General features: G+C 38.9%; 1 protein-coding gene across 5 annotated transcripts; it reads left to right on the top strand.

Annotated features, from left to right (window-relative positions):
* The first annotated feature begins 209 nt into the window (after positions 1–209).
* On the top strand, positions 210–27411 carry acacb (acetyl-CoA carboxylase beta). Of its 5 annotated transcripts, XM_041998667.1 has the most exons (55): positions 210–314; positions 2520–2666; positions 2787–3093; positions 9763–9895; positions 9983–10121; positions 10265–10374; positions 10470–10551; positions 10646–10744; positions 10853–10962; positions 11083–11193; positions 11295–11504; positions 11597–11767; positions 11854–12015; positions 12108–12271; positions 12625–12775; positions 12874–12977; positions 13071–13152; positions 13234–13379; positions 13465–13615; positions 13719–13853; positions 14038–14184; positions 14289–14477; positions 14594–14694; positions 15490–15578; positions 15675–15799; positions 15892–16005; positions 16099–16212; positions 16298–16387; positions 16486–16604; positions 17142–17165; positions 18848–18988; positions 19098–19197; positions 19280–19387; positions 19482–19538; positions 19894–19935; positions 20024–20239; positions 20373–20528; positions 20774–20977; positions 21078–21233; positions 21317–21439; positions 21520–21789; positions 21907–22004; positions 22277–22397; positions 22477–22587; positions 22934–23077; positions 23170–23290; positions 23371–23467; positions 23579–23675; positions 23766–23901; positions 24617–24794; positions 24898–25010; positions 25107–25261; positions 25351–25521; positions 25796–25932; positions 26273–27411. In XM_041998667.1, exons 2-55 carry the CDS (start codon positions 2540–2542, stop codon positions 26397–26399), a joined length of 7185 nt encoding a protein of 2394 aa, XP_041854601.1. In that variant the 5' UTR covers positions 210–314; positions 2520–2539; the 3' UTR covers positions 26400–27411. The 5 variants fall into 5 exon arrangements, with proteins under 5 accessions (XP_041854601.1, XP_041854599.1, XP_041854600.1 ...); XM_041998665.1 differs by having other exon boundaries at positions 2520–3093; XM_041998666.1 differs by lacking the exon at positions 17142–17165 and having other exon boundaries at positions 2520–3093.
* The last annotated feature ends 19 nt before the right edge of the window (positions 27412–27430 follow it).

The raw sequence follows: 27430 nt of genomic DNA, 5'->3' as shown, positions 1-27430 counted from the left end.
GTAAAAGTAGACAGGATTTTTCTTTTTATGAAAGACTTTAAATCAAACCTAAACTATACACTAGTAAGCCGCTAACATATAATTGCTATTCACATGATATGAAAATGTCTGAAACAGATGGACTTCTTATTAGCCCAAATACTTCGAGTGTGAAACATCTTTTGAATAGACGATCTTTGAAGATTTCCTGTTCCTCTTCTTGGCACGAGCGTCACATCATACTGCCGCCTCTATGAGCATGTTTACTATATGTTAACCAGGAGAAGGAGGCGTTGGACGGCGGTGAGAGGATGACAGAATACGGACTAGTGTTGGTAGGTGACTTTGACATTTACTGCAGCAGGCTTGCAAATGATATAAATTGTCAGTGTCTTACAATAGGTTGTCAAATAGACAGAAAAAATGTTTTTGTTTTCATTCAAAACATTTCAAAGTCGTGTCAAGTTCTAAAACTCATGTCAATTAACCAGCTCTCTGCCACTCTGTAGGGTATAGTGTACATGTTTTATACAGTTTAACAGAACTGACTTCACTGTAGTAACCAAAACATCTGAGGTGACACAAGCTGACCTTTAAAAGTGGCCCCATTATAAAGCAAAGTACTAACCTACACTACAATTTCATTTCTTGTTATGTTAAGTTTTGTGCATGGATCAGTTAAAAACTTTAGGTAAGATTGCAGCTATTAAGCCTCATTAGTCTGTAGCATTTTGTGTAAATTAGACTGTGGGTTAAGTTAGCATGGAGCTAACATCATGAACTTAATGTATTCTCTTCTGTTGGTCACATTCAGTCATTAATTGAAATCAGCTGTCAATTACTGGAAATATTTACTGTTTTTTAGTTTTTAAACATATTGCACATAATCCCCTATGACACTTGAAATAAAAAGTAACACTGTTTCATAAAGAAACCCCCCTAAGATGATGTGATTATGAGAAGATATGGCTCCAAATGCCTCCATAGGACAAACGCCTCCTTGTATGCCTCCTCCACGTGAATGGCATAATAACAAACCCTTGTTTTTAATTTGTAGCTCAGTTCTAGACTTGCACAAGAAATGTAATTTTGTGCACATTATCATATCATTCACTTCAGTTTTTGAATGTTTGTGAAATGCTGTGAGTGGGGGTGTTTTCTACCTCATCCAGTTTAGCTTGGCTTCTTTCTCAGCCTTGACCTTTAGCACATATTTAAAAGCCACACTTAGCTCTGATGTCAGCTGTTACATGTGCCCTGTTTACTGGACCCTAGCTGGGAAATGTAGCCTGCTAGATCCAGCTGGCATTTAGGGCTGCATATTTGTTCTGATTATAAATAAGAGTCTATACAATGTAATCATTTTTAATATGATTTGAACCACTGTGAAAGCGTGATCTGTTTTAATCTCAAAGTATCCAGAGTACCATGTAATGTCTTCACATTAGAATTGTATACAAACCAATGTTACACAGAACCAATTTTTTTCAGTTACTTAAAATCAAAGACAGTGAGATAGCATTACACCACAACCTCACTGATTGTGTGTGTTTTTAAGTTGTTTTTTTAATTCATTAGCTGGTTGTTGTGTTATTTGATACATTGCATAAACAAAATAAAACAAATTTTACTGAAAATATTTAACCCTCTAAACACATGAAGCTAGATGTATAATATTTATTTAAGTCGGGTGATTTTCATCTTCACTACAAGAATTCTGAATAAAAAAAATTATTTAAAACCAAAGTGTATTATCTTGTGTTTGTGTGATTTTTAAATAACAAAAAGATGACCAATACAAACGTTTGCACTCCAAATATGAGCTCGTTGTGAGTTCTATGACTCGTTAAAAGACAACATTCGAAAAGGCCACATAATGTCAAAACTTTATAAATGATGTGACTCCTAATTCATTTTCCCAGCAGTCGGCAGCAGTGAGCTCCACAAAGCAGCTACCCAGAATATTGAAAAGGACCTAACTCATTCTGTCAAGGAGACAGCAAGAAAATAACAAAGGCAACTATTTCCTTATCATTATGGTGATTATAGGGAAAATGGAGGCCAAGCTGAGGCCTGGAAAATCAAATAACTTTCTTTAAAAACTGCTCTAATGATCACATTGACTTTTAAAGTCCTTTGGGAACTGAAAAAGGAAAAAGGTTTTGTATTGTTTTACTTTGCAGCCACACCAGCAAAAATATGGTTACAGGTAAGTGAAGTTTAAGAAAAAACTAAATTTATCATCAGAAGTTTATAGATAAAAAATAATGCAGTAATGCATTTTGTCCTAACTGATGAAGTTTAAACACAACTTTTGGCATGATTGGAGAAAAACACGAGTTTGTGTGGTAGCCTGTGGCACATTAAAACATTTACTGATGAAAGGGAAGTCTAAAAATCTCACAAAGCCCTAGAAGTTTTATGCATGAAGAATGAATGCATCTTTCCCAAAACAAGATGTTAAAAACTTTTAGCTGCTGCACAGAAATGTTGCTGTTATCTTTTATATTAATGATATGCCAACTTTGTTTTTGTTGCAGTCTGAGAAGGATGCCTGCAAATGTTCCTATTTGCAGTGTTGGGATTAATCCTGTGTATGATATTGCTGCTGTGGAGAATTAATACCAAGATAGTAGCAATGCCTACGAAAGGAGAGGAATCTCCACCTGACTGTGGCCCCCCTGCAGGTAGTGAGGACATATCCTCTACTCACACCGCCCCTAATGCAGCTAAAAAATTCCCATCAACAGTTTCTGCAGCCTCAGTACATGAGCATGACAATATTCCAGTCAATGGTGAGTGTGCAGGTCTTGCAGTCAAAACAGTGAAGCCTGATCCTCCTCAGACCTTCTCTGAGGTAAATGCAGAGCAGCCACTACTTCCAAAGACCACCCAGAATACCTTCAAAAGCACACCACCAAGGCTCAGCTCAGGGCCTGAGGCGAGGGAACGACTCAAGTTTATTCTTGGAGCATCAGAGGATAACTCATCAGACGAGGAAGCTCTGGTCACAAAGCCTCCAAGAGGTGCATCTCAGCCACCAGCGTCCGTCCTTAAACCTTCCACAGAGCAGGCGCCCAATGTAGTACCACCACCCAGTTCTTCAGTCATCAGGTAAGACTCTTTTTTTATTTACAGTAAGTACATGTAAAGCCCACTGTCTAAGGTCAGGCCTGTTTTCATTTCTGTCATGTGACTTCACAAGTGAAAAGCTTTTGGGGAATGAAAGCTTCTCATTCACATAAATAGTAGCTTGAGGGAGAAATATGACAGGATTGTTTTTGTTTTCCAGGTCTGGAGGAGAATTTATCTGTTTTAAACATTTTTATTGTGTATGCAGTGTGTGGAAACGTGCTGTTCTGTACATTATCTGTAAACTGTGTGTTATCACCTGACAGCGTTAAGCTGTGTTATTGCCCCCTGCCAAACATCTCGGCTCTATTATTGGAACAAGAGCCTCAGACAGTGACTTTGAAAACTGTTGGTGGTGTGACTCAGGTCACAACACAGTAAACAATCTGAAAAAGATTTAAAGGCCCCCCCCCCCCTTCTCCTCCTCCTCCTCCTCCTCCTCCTCCCTTTTCTGTTGTGTTTTTTTGTACAGGCTGAATAGTACTTGAAAAAAAAAACAAGGATAAGAAGAGTTGTTTAGTATGTATAGCTTGACATTCTTAATGTGCTGGTTTATTCAACTAGCGGTGTGCTTGCAGAACCTGTGGGAATCAGTATAAAGGAGAAAAAGGTATCTCTCTCTTTCTGCAAAAACCTCAAAATGAAAAAAAACTTCTTTACATTTTAAAAATATGTCATTGAAAATATGTGTTTGTGTTTCACCCTTTTTGTGTTGAGAAGTTAAACTTTAGATTGCTGTATTAAATTATTTTAAGTACATGGAGCAAAAATAGGTAGCTATGTATACATTTGGAAGTGTGTATATGTGAGATATCTAAAATAAATGACATCTTTAATGAAGTAACTTTTAGCGCATTAAGAAAGATTTGAATTAGTTTGTGTCCATATCTTAAATATACATTTGATTTTGCAGTTTTACAGAAATGTTTCTGTTAAAATTTTTGGATTTTGTTAGATTGTAATTCAAATTTCAGTCAAAATTTTGGTAAGACAGCCCTGCGGAGGTGGTGTGTTTAATTAGCGAAGAAATTCTGATACAATGGAGAAAATGTCAGACGCTTACTAATAATGTGTAAAAATGCAGTGAAATACTATGTAAAAAAAAGAAGTCTGGTGTTGAACCCTAAGCCTCATTTATGCTTCCTTTACATATGTAAATAGGTGTGTCAAAAATAGTCAAACATCACTGTTCTCATACTCCTACACATGCTTTATGTTGGCATTGTTGCTTGCAGTACATCCACAAGAAGGCAGTGCAGAGCTTGGAGTGCACCTCCAAGTTCTCACGTCCATGTCAGACAATAGGAAATATGATGATGGTGCAGGAGACCAAGATAATGCACTTTCAAACATAAAAAAGGGATGGCAGTTGACATCAGTTGTACACTTATTCGGCGTAGTTCCTTTCTCTGGTCGCACATGAGCTATACTGTGTACAGTTCCCGGTGGTACTGCTCTCTTTGCTACGCCTGGGTATGCATCTGCATGTTTTATGAAAATGGATGAAAATATGCAGATAAAGAACTCAGAAGACGGACAAAAGGCTCTGTCCATATATCTATTTAGGGTACAGCATAAATAAGGCTTTTGAAAACATGATGGCGATGTAGAAAGACTCATGTGAACATTAAAGAAATACCTGTAGTTCTAGTGATTTCCCTAGTAGTCATATTTTTGCCAAATTTCTCTCTTGAAATCAAACTTTTATCAGCAAGTTTTGGACTGAGAACTGCAGAAACTACCATATATCTATTTGTGGCAACTTGCACTCATAAACTAATCCGGTTGTAAGTCAAAGTCTGCTTTATTGTGTATTTTCATATAGTAAGCAATTGAGACAGTAAAACTTTAAGGTAAATATTTTCCCAGGATGCAGAGTGATGTAGTGGTTAACATGGTCACCTCACATCACAACGGTTCTTGGTTTGAATTTTGGCTGGGACCTCTCTGTTTGGAATAATATATTTGATTTAAAAACAAAACAAAAAACACACACAAAACAGAGTGAGCAATGTTTCTGCTCTGCTTTGTAATGATGTTTAGCAGGAAACTGTATACAACTGGCTTCTTTTTTCAACAATAAGAGTCGCCCCCTGCTGGCTGTTAGCTATTATGTAATTTTAAAAGTGTTGGCATCACTGTTCAGACCTGAAAGCTGGGTTTAGGTTGTATGACTGATATTACTCTCTTAGCAGCAAAGTAAGTCATTTATGTATTAACACCACTCAAGGCCACATTCAATCTCAATCCAGTAGCTACATTAATTCAAATAAGTTTTGTAACTGTTCACTGCAACCAAACCAAACACATGCACATCATAAATCATCATAAATAGGAAATCATTTCACAAATATTTAAATGTATTTGAAAAGCGCTTACAGTGTACACAAGCTTAAAATCTGTCAGATACTTTTCATAAATTCAGACATTTGACTTTGATCACGGCGTTTCTACCTATGCTGCTCTTACTAAAAGTTATGGCTCGTTCAAACATGCTGTTTTACTTAGAAAACACAAAAGTATGAGGGACCGTTTGAGACATTATTCAGAATTACCCTCTCACAGACACGTGTGAAATTTAAGTCATTCACACATTATATTGAAACCTCTCATATATTATACTGAAATCAGTCACAGATTATAGTAAAACCTCATTCACTATACTGAAATGCTCTCACATACTACACTGAAATCTCCTCTTATGTACTATAGTGAAATGCAGCTTCCTGTCTCATCCTTGACTTGGTGTTTGATAAAGGAAGTTCTCAACCCTATGTTTTCATTTGTCAGTGTTTAAGTCAGTGTTGAAGCACCGTGCTTATGTAACAGATAGTAACTGTGTTGTTGTATTTATAACATATTAAAATTTGTGGCTGGGACATGGCCATTTTCAACTTGTGATCTTGTTTGCAAAAAGTATAGCAGGTGTAGCTTCTGTTCAATGGCAGTGGGATTGTTTAATTCTATTGATGTGGTCATGAGTTTATGATGACTAAGTGGAGCAGCTCGCTTTTTCAATACTATACTGGCCTCAGCAGATACTATTAGAAGGGTTAGGTCTAACACGACAGCAACCGGATAACTGACAGTAGCAAGTCTGAATGAGGACACGCTAACGAGCCACCTAGCATAACTCGGCCATTAAGATATGCAGTGCTGTCAAAGGAAGACCTGGACAGCACTGGACAAAATACTCTTCATCTGCGTTTGGAGTATTCTCCAAGATATGACTCACAGTGCTGTCCAGGTCTTCGTTTTACAGCACTGTACATCCCAATGGCCGAGTTATGCTAGGTGGCTAGTTAGCATGTCCCCATTCAGACTTACTACTGTCGGTTGTCCGGCTGATGTCGTGTTAACTCTTAATAGTCTCTGCTGAGGCCAGAATAGTATTGGAGATGCCAGCTGCTTCACTGAGATTACTTCCAGGCGACTGAACAGATATTAATACAGCATAAGTCTTCGCAAAACATCTGTCACGATGTTCTCCAACTTCTTCGGATTGTTTTGAAAATGCGCTCCTGTTTTTTTTCTACTACGAGACTTCCGTTTCAACTGAAATGACTTCCTTTTCAAGTGAAATTCGCTCTCACACACACTAGTACAATTCCTTTCATGCATATTAGTGAAATGCGATTTTAGAAATTTCACTAGTGTGTGTGAATGATTTCAGTATAGTGTTTAAGAGTATTTCAGTATAGTATATAAGAGCAGATTTCAGTATAGTGTATGAGGTTTAACTATAATGTGTGAATGATTTCAGTATAATATATGAGAGGTTTCAGTATAATGTGTGAATAACTTAAATTTCACATTTGTCTGTGAGGGGGTAATTGTGAATAATGTCTCAAACGGCCCCTCATACAAAAGAGGCTATTCTGTCTGCAGAGAGAAGTACTTGGTCCTTTTTCTGTTGTGTTTATACTTGTAGAGGAGCCAGCCAGTGATCTGTCTCAGAGGATCTGAAGATATTTCACTGCACATGTGGGAGGGGTGAGGGGAGGAGGCAGGCACCCAAAAGGAAGCACTATGAACAGATCTCTTTTGTTATGGTTTTAGATTTCCTTTTACAAACGATTTCTGCTACTAACGAGCATAACACAGTGAAACAGGATGTGAAATGGAAGGAAAAAACTTATTCCCGTATCTTCAAAGGTATAGTCCTGAAAAGAGGTTTGGCATCGCTCTTTGTACTTTGATAGCTGCAGCGTCCGGTATGTGGACAATTAGCTTCAGGTTATAGCGACAGAAATAGAGCAAAATGACACCGATACTTTGCTCCAAGCTGTAACAAATGTTGTGGCAGCTTCTGTTGGTCATGTTTGTGAGCAGAAAGCATTGCTACCGTGCTCTCACTGTTTACCCTGTTGCTCATCTCAGTGCTTTGGGTTCAGGAAAAAACAAAACAATTAGTTACTTTTTGAGGAAGGCTGCGTAAAAACGGACGAGACTTTGTGCTCAGGGGCGTTGCTAGACTGGGTTGTACTGGGCCAAAGCCCCCCCGTTACTCAAATCTTCTTCTTCTAATTATTATTATTATTATTATTATTATTATTATTATTATTATTATTATTATTATTATAAAGACCTGCTGTATTTATAAAATGACCTTCTATATTGTGTCTTGTAACACGCAAGCTGAAGAATTTTCTGGTGGATGGTTCTACCTAAAACCATTATTCTCTAGTTGAAACATTAACTTAAGTAACTAATTATTATTACTTTATTATCATTATTATAAAATAGCCATTTTCAAGATAATATAGTTTAGTATAACACAGTAAATCTGACTCTTATGCACCAGCAGTGGGTCTTAATAATCAGACTGCCTTATTCATTATGGCACTAAAGCTGGAATACTCCCCCTTGTTTGTTTGATCCAGTGGTGTTAATAACATGTTTTTTTTTGTTTTGTTTTTAAGGTCTATTACGTATAGTTTTTAAGACAGAACATTAACAGTGGCATCTTCACAATCCTGAGATCCTGGGGAATCAATTGATACTAAATATGTCCTGGTTGATCACGGAGAAAAGGATCAAATGTCGATACATAGGCAAACTTTAATGCAACATCTCAGTAAAATGATTAGTGGAGATAACTTTGATAACCTTTGGACACTAATTAATCTGTGTTGTTCCTAAAGGAATCCTAATGTGCTGCTGCTCAACTCAGACTGTGTTAGTCCAGGTGTGCTGCTCACCTCTCTTCTCAAAGAAATCAGGAAGGACTGCAGTTAGATTGTGCCTTTTTAAAAAATAATTAAACGCTGTCTGATCATGCCTCTTATCCTGGAAAAACATCAGATGGCGGGTGAGGTAGGGCCAGAAAAAGGTTATCAGACTCGAGTTCAATAGCAGGTTGTATATCCTCTGTGCAGTGTACAGTACAAGAGTTAAAGTTCGCTCCAACCCAGACAGAACTGAACTCCAGTTTTAAGGTAGTGCCCACTGATGCAGGTGCTTTTCTGTCCGAGCATAGGATAGACTTTATGTGATAGGAAACTGGTGCAAATGCAACAAGAAAACAACTCAGGAGCCAGCAGATGAACGCGGTATGTGCTTCAACTTATCAAATAGTGTTGCTGACTTCAGTTTGTCTGTTGCCAGACATGGAGGAAATACTTTGCCTGTTTTTGTGTAGTTTCCAATGGCAAAATATCCTTATCAACAAAGTTAATTTTTAAGCATTTCCACTGTAAATGTTGCAAGAATCAGCAGTAAAAAGAAGGGTTATTTAGATGATTTACAGTTTTCTAACTTGACAACTGTTTTAGTTTCTTTTTTTGTTTGTTAAACAATTTTTGTTGCATTTTCTGCTGCTCATACAGCCAGAATGATGACAGACTTGTTGATTGCACCAAAGTTTATTGATTTATTTGATAACTTTGTAGAGAAAAAGCCGGTAATTATGCTTTCTAGAGATAGTTATATCTAAAATTGTTTTTAACTCCTTTTAGACTTAAAGATTTTTCTCTTGTTCTGTACTCCCATACAGGTAGGAGTAATTTACAGTTTCAGAAGATACTGAATCAGCAAACATCAGATTTTGATAATAAAATAGCATGAATAATTAAAAAATCATGCCTTTCTTGTCAAAACTTATATTAGTGTACCGGCAACCTATGGTTACTCTACCTAAGTGGTTAGAATAAACTGGAATAAAGCTACAGTCTGCATAAATGTGTCACACTTTTGGCACATATACCTTTTTTTGGCCCCATGACTGTTAATCTGATAAATCTGATTAATAGGAACACCAGGTGTGATAGTGTTGACCTAGTTTCTGCTGCCAATCGTACACTGAGATTGTGCAGTGAAGGCCTACATCTAAGTGTATTTGGAGATAAGGTCAGAAATGAAGAGGCTGCCCCACAGTCTGTCTCTGCCTGTTGTGAAGGGAGCCTGAACTTTGACTTTGGTTTTTGATTTTCAGTGCTGTTATTCACTTGTTGCTGTCATGTGGGCTATCAAACAAGCTCTGATTGACACTGTTATTCAGTTTTCCCCCCTCTGTGGTCTGAGTTTAGTCTTATGGACCATCATCTAGGTAAAGTTATAGTTGTATAGTTTTTACCGAGCAGAAAGCATACAGGTCATTTTGTTTTGCTCCATTGTTGGGTAAGATGGTTAACAATGAGCTTTCCTCTCTAGGCCTAGCATGTCTGGTCCTCACTTAGTGAAAAAAGGCCGTGAACACAGAAAGATGGATCTACAGAGGGACTTCACCGTAGCCTCTCCTGCTGAGTTTGTCACACGATTTGGTGGCAACCGTGTCATAGAAAAAGTAAGAAGGATAGTCCCTTTTTTTAAAATATGAATTTAATGATTCAGCAGCAGCTTCCAAACCTTGTCTTTTTATTTTCTCTTGCAGGTGCTGATAGCTAATAATGGTATTGCTGCAGTAAAGTGTATGCGATCTATTCGCCGCTGGTCCTATGAAATGTTCCGCAATGAGAGGACCATCCGCTTTGTGGTCATGGTGACCCCTGAAGACTTGAAAGCTAATGCAGGTAATTCTGAACTTGATCATCTTTTCAATTTTTTTTTAAAATTCTGTAGTTATTATCAAGAATCTACTATATGTGAATTAAAGTGAGAGAAAAACACTGGAGACTGAGTTGGTGATATGTGTTACTTTTTAACTTTTTACTAGAATACATTAAAATGGCTGACCATTATGTGCCTGTGCCTGGTGGCACCAACAATAACAACTATGCCAACGTAGAGCTGATTGTAGACATTGCAAAAAGAATCCCGGTGCAGGTATGTTTCAAAGTTTATTTCTTCCACTTTGTCTCTGGCTTGTGGGTTAAACTTTTCATCCTTTCGTATAACTGCATGGTTATTACTCTGTGCAGGCTGTGTGGGCTGGTTGGGGCCATGCATCTGAAAATCCCAAATTGCCTGAACTCTTGAACAAAGCAGGGATATCATTCTTGGGTAAAAAAAAAAAAACAAGAAAACTAACATTTTGCATTATGTTCTTCTGGTTAATGATATCTCATTATCAGGTAACAACTGTTTTCTCTCTCAGGGCCATCTAGTAAAGCCATGTGGGCTTTAGGGGATAAGGTGGCTTCTTCCATTGTGGCCCAGAGTGCTGACATTCCCACACTACCATGGACTGGATCAGGTAATTATTACCTACTCACACGGCCACACAATATTGTGCTGTGAGGTCTAGACTCACTCGTATGACACATATGAGTATGTTTTTATTTGACATGTCATTGTGCTCCAGGTCTGAGAGTGGAGTGGGGTGAAGAGGACCAAAGTCAGGTCAGCGTAATCAGTGTTCCTCCAGAGGTCTACAAGAAGGGCTGTGTCCATGATGTAGATGACGGTCTAGCAGTAAGCATTTTATGCAAGTCTTTATATTGATTTGTGCACATTTGCTTATTTTTTTGCTAAAAACTGTTCTTATCAATCAAATATCTTTTGTTAAATGTTACATGTATTGTTTCTTTTCAGGGAGCTGAAAGAATTGGTTATCCAGTTGTCATCAAGGCCTCTGAGGGTGGAGGTGGAAAGGGCATCCGAAAGGTTGAAAATTCAGAGGATTTCCCAAGTTTCTTCAGACAGGTCTGTGGTTTTACGTTTGATGAACTAATGCCTGATTTCTGTTGTAATTAAGTCCCCATGTTCTACATTGTGATGTATTTTTCAATGTATCCTGAGTTCAGGTTCAAGCAGAGGTACCTGGATCACCCATCTTCATCATGCAGCTGGCTCAGCATGCAAGGCACCTTGAGGTCCAGATACTGGCTGATGAGTACGGTAATGCTATCTCTCTGTTTGGACGAGACTGCTCTGTCCAGAGAAGGCACCAGAAGATCATAGAAGAGGCTCCTGCCAGTATAGCTGCTTCCTCAACCCTAGAGCAAATGGAGCAGGTCAGTTTGCTTCAGTGTGTGTTTTTATTTTATACATCTTAACTTTTGTTCTGATTGAGACCAATTTTGTCTCATCATTCTCTTTTACCTAGTTTGCTGTGCGAATGGCCAAGATGGTGGGCTATGTGAGTGCAGGTACTGTGGAGTATCTCTACTCTGACGATGGGAGCTTCCACTTTCTGGAGCTAAATCCTCGCTTGCAGGTGGAACATCCATGTACAGAGATGATTGGCGATGTAAACCTGCCAGCTGCCCAACTTCAGGTCAGTCCCAGTACTCTGAGGCGAAATTGTAAAACAGGATCATAATCAGTGAGGCTGAAGGTTTAGTTCAATGTTTCTTGTTATAGATTGCAATGGGCATCCCCCTTCATCGAATTAAAGACATACGGTTGCTTTATGGAGAAAGTCCATGGGTTGACACCTTTATCAATTTTGAGTCTCCAGACTGCATTCCAAGTCCAAGAGGGCATGTCATAGCTGTTCGGATCACCAGTGAGAATCCTGATGAGGTTAAGATTTCTTTTATGAACGCTAAAAACACAATTTTCTGTGTCGTGCTATCAATTCACCACTGACTTGTCCTCTTTTCACTCACTCACAGGGGTTCAAGCCCAGTTCTGGCACCGTGCAGGAGCTGAACTTCCGCAGCAGTAAAAACGTCTGGGGTTACTTCAGTGTGGGGGCAACTGGTGGTCTCCATGAATTTGCCGATTCCCAGTTTGGACACTGTTTCTCTTGGGGAGAGAACCGAGAAGAGGCTATCTCGTAAGGCTCTTGTCCTTTTTTCTTTTTTTTTCTTTTTTCTTTTGAACATGTCACGATAGCTGATCTTCAGCAATTAAAGCTTTCTGGTATCTTCTCGTTTATGAGGTAACAGTCAATAATGCAATAATTATCCTAATGTTGTAACTGCCTGTGGTGTAATAAAACAAAGTGGAAAATGCAAAGTCCTGCCAATTGTACAAAGAAGTCTTAGAGGACAAGATTGCAACATCGTTTTTCCAATTAATGCAGTAATGAAGAATGTCCAAGTAATCTATATAATTTCAACCCTTAACTAAATATAATCCATAGTAGGCTTCTTGTTTATTTGGTTTCATATCTGATGTGTTCTTCAGGAACATGGTGGTGGCTATGAAAGAGCTGTCCATTAGAGGTGATTTCAGGACGACGGTTGAATACCTCATTAAAATACTAGAGACCGAAAACTTCAGAAACAATGACACTGACACCGGCTGGTTGGACCATCTCATTGCAGAGAAAGTGCAGGTCGGAGACTGAAGGCCTTACGCTATAACTCCTTTCTTGGCAGGATGCTTTGTGGTTCAATGTGTGTGTAGTTTCTAAGGTACATGCTCCTTCTGCAGGCAGAGAGACCAGATACCATGTTGGGTATTGTCTGTGGGGCTTTGCATGTTGCTGATGCCAGCTTCAGAAAGAGCATGTCGGACTACCTGCATTCACTGGAAAGGCCAGTAGACACACTCTCTTTATAATGTCTTACTGTGTTTCTCACTGTATTCATGTTATTGACTTATAAAAACATTGTCTGCTGCTTCTGTAGAGGCCAAGTTCTACCTGCAGCCAGTCTGCTCAACTCTGTCAATGTGGACCTGATATACGAAGGAGTCAAATTCTGTCTGAAGGTATTTGCTTTGTTTCATTCCTGCTCCTTGTTTGATTTCCCCTCTTATCCTCTTTTAATCAACCAATAATGCTACCTGCAGGTGGCTCGTCAGTCTCCAACAACCTATGTCATCATGATGAACGGCTCCCACATTGAAATAGACGTTCATAGGCTGAGTGACGGTGGCCTCCTGCTGTGCTACGATGGCAGCAGCCACACCACTTACATGAAGGAGGAAGTAGACAGGCAAGGGTGTAACTGTGCAGACTTGTCAGTTTGTCTGCTGATGTCTAGGTTTTCTAATGATGTTTGTATTATTTCAAACTTGTAGCTACCGCATCACTGTTGGGAACAAGACCTGTGTGTTTGAGGAGGAGAAGGATCCCACGATTCTAAGATCGCCCTCTGCTGGGAAACTGTTGCAGTATATAGTTGAGGACGGCGCTCACGTTTTTGCAGGAGAGACTTATGCAGAGATTGAGGTGACTTTTGGAGATCTTGGAAAAAAATATGATGCTTATGATTTTCTTAATTTTATTGTGTTTGCTGGTATTTTCCTGTAATGTTATTCTGCTGTGGGTTCAGGTGATGAAGATGGTGATGACTCTGACTGTGCATCAGTCTGGTTGTATACATTTTGTGAAAAGGCCTGGGGCTGTTCTGGAGCTTGGCTGTGTTGTGGCACATATGGACTTGGATGACCCCAGCAGCATACATAGGGTAGGTTACTTGAAGAGTGCATAAACTGAGCTCTTCATTACCCACTTTCTAACAATACTCCGATGCTTACATCTTTGCTTTTTGGCCTGTATTTGTCCTGAATTTCCAGCTGCATTATAAGTTTTTATTGTTAGTTAATGTTCCTGTTGAGGACTGTTCTTTCTAATTTTGCATTCTGTTATAGGTGGAGCTCAACACAGCCACGCTTCCACCCCAGCAACCACTGCCCATGGTTGGGGAAAAGCTTCATCAGGTGTTCCACAGCGTGCTTGAAAATCTAGTCAAAGTGATGGATGGGTATTGCCTTGAAGAGCCCTACTTTAGCTCTAAGGTACATGTGAGCCTCTCAACTACTACAGAATTTCTAAATAAAAAAACCTTTGAAGTTTAATTGATTATCTGAGCATATTTGGATTTGTTTGTCCTTTTCCGCAGCTAAAAGAATGGGTGGCTACCCTGATGAAAACTCTAAGGGACCCCTCACTGCCGCTGCTGGAACTCCAGGAGATCATGACCAGCGTGGCGGGTCGCATTCCTCCTAGTGTTGAGAAAGATATCCGTAAAGTTATGGCTCAGTACGCCAGCAACATAACATCTGTCCTCTGCCAGTTCCCCAGTCAAAGGGTAACAGCTGTACAACCATACTGTGCTGTTTGATGTGTTGTTGTTACAGAACAGGCTCTTTAATTATAACCACTCTTGTCAGTTTATCATGACTATTTCTTTTTATTTAATTTCAGATTGCAAACATTTTAGACAGCCATGCAGCGACGCTGCAGAGGAAGGCTGATCGGGAGGTTTTCTTCATGAACACTCAGAGTATTGTGCAGTTGGTGCAAAGGTAAATATTCAAATCTCTTTCATGAAAAATGCACCTGATTTTCTGTATAAATATCTTGATTGGCCAAAATGTTTTGGCTAAAAACATTGCAAAGACGATGCAGATTTTAAAAGGCACACAATACAACAAATTCCTTAATAAGATTGAGACCATTAGAAAGTATAAGTCTGTTCATTGCAAAGATGTGGCCTTGTTTTTTCTTAGTTTCTGCAGAAGGTTTGTAAAGCCCCAGCCAATGACGTGCATGGCTCCGACTCAAGTAAAAGTAGTGATTACTTTAAATTACTGTTACACACACACACACACACACACACACATATACATGTTTCCTTGGCAGAAAGGAAACTTTTACATAAAATCTACCCCTCTAGCGGCTTTCTACAGAGTCTTATGAAGGTGTGAGCGTGTTTATTTGTTTTATAGTGTGCAGCTGCTGTGTTTGATTATGTTTGAGTTTCTTTCTCTATAACACTGTACAGCTTTTCCTACTTCCACATAATTTCAAACAATAACCAGAGAATGGAGGTGGTTGTTTTGGCTCAGTTATCCTTTATCTGCCTTTTTGGAAACTCCAAAATTATTGGCCTTCACACCAAAGGGCCAAGTCATCAGATAACATCAGATGAACTGAGTATACTGGCAAAAAAAAAAAAAAAAAAAAAAAAATTAGAAAGTTACAAACAAAAACAAAATATTAATGTTTACTATTTGTCATATTGTAAAATTCAAGCATACCTAACACGTCATATTTATCTTTTCATTATCTTTTCCCACATTTGACTTTTTTTTGTTCAGATACCGCAGTGGAATCCGTGGTTACATGAAATCTGTGGTTCTCGATCTGCTGAAGCGCTACCTGCAGGTAGAGGTGCAGTTTCAACAAGGTAACATTAACTCTTTCCAGCTCCCTCAACTATGACAGTTTGTGCACAGTGACTGGAATTGAGCTCCAGCTGAAATGCTCTACTTTTACCCAACAGCTCACTATGATAAGTGTGTCATCAACCTGAGAGAACAGCACAAACCTGACATGAGTCCTGTGCTTGACTACATCTTCTCTCATGCTCAAGTGTCCAAGAAAAACATCCTGGTCACAATGCTCATTGTAAGGCTATCATCAGCCTCCACAAACACACTAATCATTCTTCTGATCTTTGTGATGAACCCATTGACAGTGTGTGTCTGTTTTTTGCGTAGGACCAGCTTTGTGGACGTGATCCCACCCTGGCAGATGAGCTCATGGTCATTTTGAATGAACTCACCCAGCTGAGTAAGATGGAGAACTCAAAGGTGGCTTTGAGAGCCAGACAGGTAAACCCGCCGGTATTTTGAGTTAGAGATGTAGTATATGCATTACTTTATTCTGTCTGTAAACTGATGTAATGTTTTATAATTGTCTAATAGGTTTTGATTGCTTCACATTTACCATCATATGAACTGAGACACAACCAGGTGGAGTCCATCTTCCTGTCAGCCATTGACATGTATGGCCACCAGTTCTGCCCAGAAAACTTGAAGGTTAGCCTCGTGTGAAAAAACTTCATTCAATCTTTTTGCTTCATATTTAAAGTCAAATGAATAATATATTTTTTATTTGCCACAGAAACTAATTCTATCGGAAACCTCAATTTTTGATGTTTTGCCAAACTTCTTCTATCACTCGAATCAAGTTGTCTGCATGGCTGCATTGGAGGTATGTTTAGTGGAATCCAACTCAGGGAATCTTCGCTGTATTTCATTTTCATTTTTATTTATTTCCTAACTGCTAATTATTTGTGTCTTGACTTCCAGGTGTACGTTCGCAGAGCTTACATTGCATATGAGCTGAATAGCATTCAGCATCACCAGCTGCTGGATGGAACCTGCGCAGTAGATTTCCAGTTCATGTTGCCATCATCACATCCAAACAGGTAGCAGGTTACCTCATACTGAACCATGACTCTTAAATTATGATTAAGACTGTGCTTCCTCAAGATTTGAACAGATAGACTGCCTCAGTATTTCATCAGAGGCTGAAATGTTGATGTTTGTTGAGACCTTTGTGTTGATGGCAGAGAGGGCTTCCACTTATAAAGGGATTCATTAAACTAGATTTTGATTATGAAATGCCTCACTTTGTAGCAGTTTTAAAAGAAATCCAGGCCTCACTAGTATCATGTAAGAGCCTTGTTGCCCTCCATAATCATTTTCATGACATTGGCCTAAAAGATAAGATAAATTTATAAATACTGAAGCTGTACTCAATGGCACGGGTGGAGATAAGCCTACAAACTGCTGCTGTAACTGCTTATGGCTTACTTTGGATGCAGTGTTTTTCTCCAGCTTATTATTAATGTGATTGTGAACATGTTCTTATGAAGTGCTTGAATCTAATCATTATGCACCTGGGTAGCGGTACAGTTTGATCACCTACTGCTAATATTCACCTGTCAATCATCTTATTTCAGAGGGAGCAGCCCTACTCTGAACAGGTAGAGTAAAGCTCCTCCCAAGCAGTCAAACCACCTCATGGCCTGTATGTCTCACAACCATGCATGCTGGATGCACCATGTTGCTTTTTCTTTCCATTCCTGTACATTTGCTTTAGGACTGCTCTTGTCCTTCCTTGTTCACTTTATAAGCCGAGCTTCTCCAGTTGTCCTATTGTTGCTTCTCGTTTTGTGCAAAATATTCCTGAGCTTTTTGAGAGGTACATCTTTTTTTTTTTTCACGTTCCTCTTAAAAACATCAAGCCTGAGATTTCAGTGATTGCTACAGAATGGGACGCCTCTATTCTGCGGCATCAGATATTGATGCTTGATTTTTAAATCTCAATGATCTCATAACAAATCAACTCTGTATAACAACTTTTCATAAACCTTTTTAATTCAGTGTATGACATCTGTCAACCTTGACCTGCATCTGAGTTCAGGTCATAAATCTTGGACTTTAAAACCAGTGACCAATGACTACAATTAAATGTCAGATTTGACATCCTCCTACATCCAAACATGAAAATATGTTGTAGAAAAGTGTGGAACTAATAAATAGACAACTGATGCACTGAATCTACCTGGCAGCAAATAACAAGGATGCTATGGGAGCTGATGGACTGGGCGTTGGGCACCTTATCACATTCTAGATGTTAAAACATACAAGTAAACATAATAAGATTTGTTTTATTTTATATTAATTTTAAGCAAGACACTAAAGGTAAAATGGGTAAAATTTTTAAAATGAAATATCAGAAAAAACTTCCCAATTTCATAATTTCCATAAATACATTTTTCCTTTCTTTTATTACAAGATCTTTTCCATTTTGCATCAATGTTTTGAACAGAAATCTGAATATTTAATAAAACACATTAAATTCTTGTTACAGCTTGTATGTTTGTTGATTTAAAATATTCTTACAGATAAAGTTTTTCAATGTTTTTGGCTTGTTTTGGAGGACATAGAGTGTTCTATATCTTTTGTAATGTTTTATCAATTACATCTAAAAATAACAATAAAGGGAAGAAAAAGACTTGGCTCAGAGAATGAGGAAACAACCTCCAAAATGCAACTTTAGTTAAAATAGTCTTCAAGGTTTTGATGTACAGCCCTCAGAAAAGACTGTGACCAGCTGTAAATTCAGCAATGTAACTTCTGGATATTTTTAATTTATTATGCTCTAATTTAGATAAACTGTTGTGACTGCCATCACAGATGTAGCATCTAAATCATATTTAAGAATGACAGGAGGAAGAGACCTCCATTTATCTCGTCCTCGGATTGCATGAGTTTGTGGGTCATCAACAAGTTTAGAGCAGACTGGACAAATAGTTGTCAGTGTAAACTAACAAGTCAGTGTTTTTTATTTATTTCTTTATAAATCTCCAAGTTAATAAAATAAAAAAAAAAATGGAAAAATTTCCCAGATGGATGTTGAAGCCCCAGACTAGACTTGTGACTTAATTGTCAAGACTTAAGACAACAGTAGCACTTCTGCTATCAACTATATGTAATTAGAAATTATTGTCAATTTTGTTATAATTGCTTTTTGTTAAACATCTAAGAACATCCAGACTTTCTTTCTTGTTTTTGGTACAAATCTTTATACATTTAGTTTTTTTTATGTGGTTGAAGCACCTCCTCCCCATCAGATCCTTCAGTGATCCTGTGTCTTGTTCAGGCTTCCTGTGCCAGTGAATGGATCGGGCCAGTCTAAAATGAGGCGCCAGAGCAGTGAGCTCTTCATGGATGGAGCCTTATCTCCTCCGTGCCAGCGCATGGGAGCCATGGTGGCTTTCCAGTGTTTTGACGACTTCAGAAGGTCACTTTTTGTTATGATGATTTTTCCTTTCTCATTTGTTTAGACATGTTGGATATACTGTATGTAGGTCACAGAGGAAGTCGCCTAATGTTGATGGATTACTTTTCAGGGACTTTGATGAAGTTTTATCAAGTTTTGCAGAACCACTCTTGGAGAGGGCTTCGTTCTTAGAGTCCTGCTCATCTTTTTATGATGAAGATAACATCAAGGTGAGGTTTTAACAGTTAATTGGGAAAAGGTGTGCCTTTATCAGGGCCTGCAGTCACAAATTTTTCTTCTGTTTTTCTACAGAACACCAGGGAGAACCCAATCCACATAATTAATGTGTCCATAAAAACAGCAGACACAGAAGACGCTGACGCTTTGGTCAAAGCCTTCACTGCCTTTGCTCAGTCAAAGGTCAGCTACCACGTCTAAGATGATACAATACAATTATTATTGAATTATTTTTTCAGTATAACAATATTCTTTTATTGGTTTATGTTTTTTATAGAAAGCACTCCTCTTTGAGTATGGAATCAGGAGAATCACCTTTTTGATCGCGCAAAAGGTAAAATCTTTTCATTAATCATGTAAAGGCCATTTGTAAAAGCACAAACACCTCTTATGGTACATTTGCTTTGACAAATACCTGATTGAGTGAATAATTAATACTTAACATTTATACATATATCTTGGTTGTTCTTTTGTTTTTTTGTGATTTTGAATAATAAATTTAAATTTCCTCTTTAAACAAAATCGCATACAACCAGCTGGAGGACATAATCAGGTTAGCAGTAACTGAACTAGATTATAGTCAGATTTAATTTTCTCTAGTACTTTAGAAGATACTTTTGTAAAACAAAAAACAAAAATGAAAGAAACACTCTGGCTATCTGATCATTATCCTTATTCTTTTAATCCAGAGAGAATTTCCAAAGTTCTTCACCTTCAGAGCTCGAGATGGGGTAAGTTTCTGTTAACCTGAATGTGGTAAAAGAGCCAACATGTGACTATATTTAAAGATGATGACCTCCCCCAATCGCTGCTTCTCAGTTCCAGGAGGATCGTATTTACCGAAATCTGGAGCCAGCTCTTGCATTTCAACTAGAGCTCAATCGAATGAGGAACTTTGACCTGACAGCTGTTCCCTGTGCCAACCACAAGATGCACCTCTACCTGGGAGCTGCTCGTGTCCAGGAGGGTGCTGAAGTCACTGACTACCGCTTCTTCATCCGAGCAATTATCCGCCACTCGGATCTTATTACAAAGGTTTGAGACGGAAGTTAAACCCAAAGTTTGTTCATTTACTTGAAAAGGCATAATTTGGATGTAAGCTTAATTGTGGCTTGTTTGCAGGATTTTGAATAATAGTGTTTGATGTGTTATTTCTATACGCAATCAGGAAGCTTCTTTTGAATACCTTCAAAATGAAGGAGAGCGCCTTCTGTTGGAGGCCATGGATGAGTTGGAGGTGGCCTTCAGTAACACCAGCGTCCGCACAGATTGCAATCACATCTTCCTCAACTTTGTCCCCACTGTCATCATGGACCCCTCTAAAGTCAGCATCTTTCATTCTGTACCATAGATTAATGATAACACAGAGTTACATAGTGGCTCTTGTAAAATTTTGTGTACTAAGACATTATACAGCTTGTTTTTCTTATTACCTTACTCATGTTTAAAAGGTGAGACTCACAAATGTTTAATTGCTTCTTGTGCTTTTAGTAAATGTGCTCCTGTCCTCTTTTTTTTTTTTTAATAATATATTGTCTTTCACTTGGCTGTGAATCTTGGGGTCACCAGATAGAAGAGTCTGTCCGCTCTATGGTGATGCGCTACGGCAGTCGTCTTTGGAAGGTGCGGGTCCTGCAGGCTGAGTTGAAGATCAACATTCGTCTGACACCAACTGGGAATGCCATCCCTATCCGCCTGTTTCTTACCAATGAATCTGGCTATTATTTGGACATCAGTCTGTATAAAGAAGTCACTGACCCAAGTTCTGGACAGGTGAGGATGATGGACTGCAGGTTAATTAGACACAGATTAGTCTGTGTGCTGCATGGTTGACTAAATAGTTCAATTCACCTCTTCGTCTTTGCCTTTGTAGATCACGTTTCAGTCATATGGAGACAAGCAGGGTCCTTTGCATGGCATGTTGATCAACACTCCTTATGTGACCAAGGACCTGCTGCAAGCCAAACGCTTCCAGGCTCAAACTCTGGGCACTACATACGTGTATGACTTCCCTGAGATGTTCAGACAGGTACTGCTAACTCAGTGAACTACACTTAATTTCTGTCTTTGTTGCTCCGATGCTGTTTGACCTCACAGAAGCTCCTCCTCTAGGCATTATTCAAGCTGTGGGGTCTTGGAGACAAATGCCCAAAAGATGTGCTGATGTGCACTGAGCTTGTTCTGGATCCAGAGGGCCGCCTTGTGCAGATGAACCGCCTGCCTGGAGACAATAATGTAAGATGCTTTTAACAGTTCACTTTCTGTGACTTCTGAGTGTTAGGACACTAATGCCCACTGTCATTGTTCCTTGCCAGGTGGGAATGGTAGCCTTCAGAATGAAGATGAAGACTCCAGAGTACCCAGAGGGCAGAGACATTATTGTCATCTGTAATGACATCACTCACATGATCGGCTCATTTGGTCCTCAAGAGGATGAGCTGTTCCTCAGGGCCTCTGAGTTGGCTCGGGCTGAGGGCATCCCCCGCATTTATATTGCAGCAAATAGCGGAGCTCGCATCGGGCTTGCCGAAGAACTCAAACACATGTTCCAAGTGGCCTGGATAGACCCCACTGATCCTTACAAGGTTACTGCTTAGGCACATTTCACTTCATGTTTTTGTTTTGTCAAAACAAAGGACAAGATGCTGTGTGCTTTATCTTTACAATGGGTTGATTTTTCTTTTCTTTTTTTTCCCTCATAGGGATTCAAATATCTTTACCTGACACCACAAGACTACACTCGTATCAGCTCCTCCAATTCTGTTCACTGCCACCATGTGGAGGAAGGAGGAGAGTCCAGGTGTGCCACATTTCTTATAACTTATTATAAAGCAGCAAAGTTAGTTTCACTGTACACAAAAAGATAATCTTGCATATCTATGTATCTACCTGTTATGTTATAGATATGTGATTTTATTGTATGTTATAAACTATACCACTGCCAAATTCTAACAACTATGTTGTCAGTTATAAAACTAATTTAAATAAAACAGAAATAATACATAAATAAAATAGAAGAGTATCAAGATTTGTCCTTGTATTTATCCTTGTATTGTGCCCCTTTCGTTACAGATACATCATCACTGATATCATTGGAAACGATGATGGAATCGGTGTTGAAAACCTGCGAGGGTCAGGCACCATTGCAGGAGAATCTTCTCAGGCCTATGAGGAGATCATTACAATCAGTATGGTGAGAACGGGGATCTGACTCCTTGAAGGCACGGCAAAGTCTGTTAGATTCTCACTTCAGCCACTTCATGTTTATGCAGGTGACTTGTCGAGCTATCGGAATTGGAGCCTATCTTGTCCGTTTGGGACAGCGTGTGATTCAGGTGGAGAACTCTCACATCATCCTGACCGGAGCAGGCGCTCTTAACAAGGTTTGTATGTTTGGTCCATCTTAATCTCTACATGTCCAATTATTAGTGTTTTTCCTGGAGAGTACTAAATGAAGAAGATACACCAGGTCCACTTGGTCCTTCTTATCTATGGTTTAAATACCAGCTTGCCTGAGATCAGCTTTTCAGTGATGTTTAGAATAGTCTTTTTTGTGCTCATCAAGGCCACTGCTTAGAGCCAGCAGCGGGCTGACCTTTAGCAACTAATGCACTTATCAAAGAAAAATAATATACAATAAATAGTTGGCTATGTTTTATTTTTGGGTTTATATTGTAGCTGCAAAATAATTCCTCATCCATGGAATTTTAAGCCTGTGTTTCTGTTCAGGTTCTGGGGAGAGAAGTATACACCTCCAACAACCAGCTGGGAGGAGTCCAGATCATGTACAATAATGGAGTCACACACACCTCTGTGCCTGATGACTTTGAGGGTGTCTTCACCATCCTGCAGTGGCTTTCGTACATGCCAAAGGTCCCACTGAATGCTTGCTGTCAAAATCTAAATTATCAGTGGCTATATCAGTCCTTCAGATCCTGTACTAAAGCTCCTTTATGTCCCGACAGAACAAACACTCTCCTGCACCTGTTATAACCACTACAGACCCAGTAGACAGAGAGATAGAATTTATTCCCACTAAAGGCCCATATGACCCTCGCTGGATGCTTGCTGGCAGACCTCATCCCAGTAAGTTAGACAATCCAATCTTTAAAACTACTTTATTTCATTAGTGAATCAAATAATATATTTTTTATGTTTATTGCTAGTGGTGAGAGGTGCCTGGCAGAGTGGATTCTTTGACCATGGCTCTTTCATGGAGATCATGGGGTCATGGGCTCAGACTGTGGTTGTGGGAAGAGCAAGGTAAATTGGTAAAAAGAAAAAAAAAAGTAATACTAAATGCATGCAAGCCTTTTAAACACCAATTAAATGAAATTAAATATCTAAAACAGTTGAACTGTTAAATGAATTCAGGCTAGGAGGGATCCCCCTTGGTGTCATTGCTGTTGAAACACGGACAGTCGAGGTCACAATCCCAGCAGATCCTGCAAACCTGGATTCAGAATCTAAAGTAAGTTGATCACTCTACATATTTTCCAGATATGAGCTGTTATTATAATTAAAGAAGCATCTCTTTCTTGGTTTTGTGTGATCACACCAGGTTCTGCAGCAGGCAGGCCAGGTGTGGTTTCCAGATTCTGCTTTTAAAACAGCTCAGGCCATTTGTGACTTCAACCGTGAACATCTACCTCTCATGGTTTTTGCCAACTGGAGGGGCTTCTCTGGGGGCATGAAGGGTACTAAACTTTGCAAAGATGTTACATAACATGCAGTGCAGACTAAGTATGTGCACAGTTACTCATTTTGTTGTGGTGATGAGGCTGCATTCTTCAGCACAGATTCAAAATAGTGGATTTCATTACAAATTACCAATTTTCAGTCTTTATCAGGTCAACATTGATGTAAACATGTTTGAACACTATATGTTTAAAGGTATTTATTTATCATACAGGGACTTAAAGAACAAAAGAATGTTTAAAGTCAAACAAAAATACCATATTCATCATCAGCAGATGTTTTTTTCTTTATCTCCACTTATGATGCACTTCCTGGCCATCACTGGAGCCACCTTTAACCTTCATTTATTCTGCATCAGTTTAGTTCAGTCTTCTACAAATAGAATGAGGCTCCCTTGAATTCAGACAAAGTAATTAACTCAGCATATTCTTTGGTTGGTTTTGCTGATGGGTGCTCCTTTTTAACTCCATGTTTACCTCTTGCCAGGATGTTTAAGCTGCAACTTGTCCTTTACATTTTATTTTTGGAGGATTTTTATCTTTTTGATCACAAAGTCTTTTCTTGATGCTCAGCAAAAAGTGTACATTTTCTTCTTCTAGAGAAGTCAGTGACAACAATAGAATTGTGTAACTGTGCAAATATGTATTGCCTGCAGTCTACAAGTATGTGTTGTAATTAAAGAATAACCTTTATTTGGTTTTGTTTTTGTTTCAGATATGTATGACCAGGTACTGAAGTTTGGGGCCTATATTGTAGATGCCCTGCGTGGTTTCCGTCAGCCAGTGTTAGTTTACATCCCACCACAGGCTGAGCTGAGAGGGGGGTCTTGGGTAGTGATTGATCCCACCATCAACCCCCTGTGCATGGAGCTGTATGCTGACAGGGAAAGCAGGTACATGATGCTTTTGTTCTAAATGGTGCTTCCAACCCAAGCAACAGATATGCATGCTTATAAATTTATCATTTGTGTTTCCTGTAATGCTTTCTCTATTCAGAGGTGGTGTGCTGGAAGCTGAGGGCACAGTGGAGATAAAATTCAGGAGGAAGGACCTGATGAAAACCATGAGAAGACTAGATTCAGTCTATGCTGGTCTGGTTGAGCAGCTCGGTAATCCCTCTCTCTGTCTCAAATCGCAGAGCTTTGTCTTAAGAACTGCAGAGTTGCTCATATCTTCATAAGTAGGATATTTTTTGTTTTCATCAGCTTCCCCAGAGTTGTCTGACAAACAGGCTAAAGAGCTGGAGGCAAAGCTCAAGGAGAGGGAGGAGTTCCTGCTACCCATCTACCACCAGGTGGCGGTGCAGTTCGTGGACCTCCATGATACCCCAGGCAGGATGCAAGAGAAAGGGGTCATCACAGTGAGTATGCTCCACATGGACAATAAATAAAGTGAGATTTCAAAAGGATAAAGGTTTTAAATCAAATTTACCTTTTATACTCCTAACAGGATATTTTGGATTGGAAGAGTGCACGTACCTTCTTCTACTGGCGTCTGAGGCGCCTCCTGTTGGAGCAGGTGGTGAAGTGTGAGATTCTGCTGGCAAACAAGGATCTCAGCGATGGGCACATACAGTCCATGCTGCGGAGATGGTTTGTGGAGACAGAGGGAACAGTCAAGGTGTGTGAGGACAACCAGAGCTGTTGCTTCTGCTAATAAAACAAATTAAACATGCATAAAAATAAGCTAAAAAAATATTCTGTTAAAATCTGAACCATCTGGACTTAAATGGAAGATTATATGCATAATCAAAAGTGTAGCTGTTTCTTGTTTTTCCTTCATCCAGTTGCCCTTTAGGTCGATGAATCACATCATGAGCCAATTATTGTTTTGTACCACTTCACTGTCAAAAACCAAACTGATCAGAGATTTAAAGGTTTATTTGCTTTTTCAGGCTTACCTTTGGGATAATAATCAAGTAGTAGTTGAGTGGCTTGAGAGGCATTTGTCCAAGGAGGATGGCACCCGATCAGCCATTCGAGAGAACATCAAGTACTTGAAAAGAGAAAACACTCTGAAGCACATTCGTAGGTATGTTCACACACATTTTGTGGACCAACTTAAACATATTTGATATTTTATAAATCGGTGAACAGCACAGAATTCTTTATTGTTGGGTGAGTTAGTTATTTATCAGGTCTGTCCTGTTTAGATGGAGGTGTGTGATTTGACAGTCTGAACCTTTTATTGATAAAAACAAGGATTCACTTTGAACTTCATTGTAGGAATTTTGCTGTTGCCAGTTTTAGTTTTTTCACTTGATATTGAAGTGAGTTTGAATATGTATGCGCCTAATAATCTTTTAGTTTAAACATACTTGTATTTTACTTGGCATCTTATGTGCTTGTTATAATTTTTCCTTTGTGTGTAGCCTGGTACAGGCCAACCCTGATGTAGCCATGGATTGCATCATCCAGATGAGCCAGAACATTACTCCTTCCCAGAGGGCCAAGTTGTCACATCTGCTTGCAACTATGGACAACACCAACACCAGTTAAGCTGTGGAACTTTATCAGGTTATACTAATAAAGAAAATCACTTGTAGTCGATTGTACTGTTAAATGTCATAAGCACAGAATTGCTGTAGTGTTAAAAGGCTTAAAGCTGAAATAACACAATCTTGGATTCAAGATTATAGTTTGAAGGTTTTTTTTAAAATTACCCACACAAGGTCAGAGATCTGTCTGGTGTCATCTTCACTCTGCTGCCTTACCATGTTGTCATGAACCACACAGGTTTGAAAGTGTTTTTTTTTTTTTTTCCAGCCATTTCAGCTTTTCACCAGGCTGTTTACTAAAGCACACTTCACTTTGCTCAAATTCAGGAGTCAGTGTTAAAGTTGCCTTGCTGGACAGTAACTGTCGAAGCAGGAGATTATCATATTTCATAAAATGGGACACTTGATATTCGGGTGCTAGTTATAGTGTTTAGTTTAAAAATAAAACCAAGAACGTGTTTGTCTTTGAAAGTAGTTGGTGAAAAATAATCTCAGATAAGTTGATCCTTTGATAAATTGTTGAACTGAGCTACCATAAAATATTGAAAATACCATTATCTGGCTTATTTTTGCAATGAATGAAACAGGTTTCCATCAGTGTTATGATTAAAATGGCTAATTATTTAGCTTTATCATGAGTGCAGTTATATTTGTCATTTCATTGTTAATGTCTGCCCAGCTTATCTTTTTCATCATCACTTTCAGTCTGTCAGGTGTTGCTGTGTCTAATATTCTAGGTATGATGGTCTGAATGATAAGATAGTGTGACACTGTATGTGATGCTTCTGAGTATGTATTTTGTCCTATTGTCCTATATAAAGCAGAAGTTCCCAAAACTCAGGTTTAACTGAGTAAACGTTAACTGCCAAAGTGGTACCTCAGCAATGCCTTGATTTGCCTTATTTCTAATCAAACTTCAGCCTTGGCATTTCATTTGAATGTGTAAAAACTCTTTCCTGTGTCTTGTACATCACTATGGGCTGTTTGTTAATAAAATAGATTTTAAATACAAAGAGACTTCTTTTTTTATTT

Source organism: Melanotaenia boesemani, chromosome 11 (genome assembly GCF_017639745.1).
Source record: "Melanotaenia boesemani isolate fMelBoe1 chromosome 11, fMelBoe1.pri, whole genome shotgun sequence".
Classification (NCBI taxonomy): Eukaryota; Metazoa; Chordata; class Actinopteri; order Atheriniformes; family Melanotaeniidae; genus Melanotaenia; species Melanotaenia boesemani.
This window is presented reverse-complemented; position numbering and strand designations above follow the sequence as displayed.

What these genes read in the sequence shown, in the direction of transcription:
- acacb (XM_041998665.1), top strand. Translation starts at nt 2,540, where the DNA reads ATGTTCCTATTTGCAGTGTTGGGATTAATCCTGTGTATGATATTGCTG. An exon ending in AGATCATTACAATCAGTATG is followed by an intron (nt 22,398 to 22,476) that starts GTGAGAACGGGG and finishes ATGTTTATGCAG; the next exon opens with GTGACTTGTCGAGCTATCGG. An exon ending in GAGCAGGCGCTCTTAACAAG is followed by an intron (nt 22,588 to 22,933) that starts GTTTGTATGTTT and finishes GTTTCTGTTCAG; the next exon opens with GTTCTGGGGAGAGAAGTATA.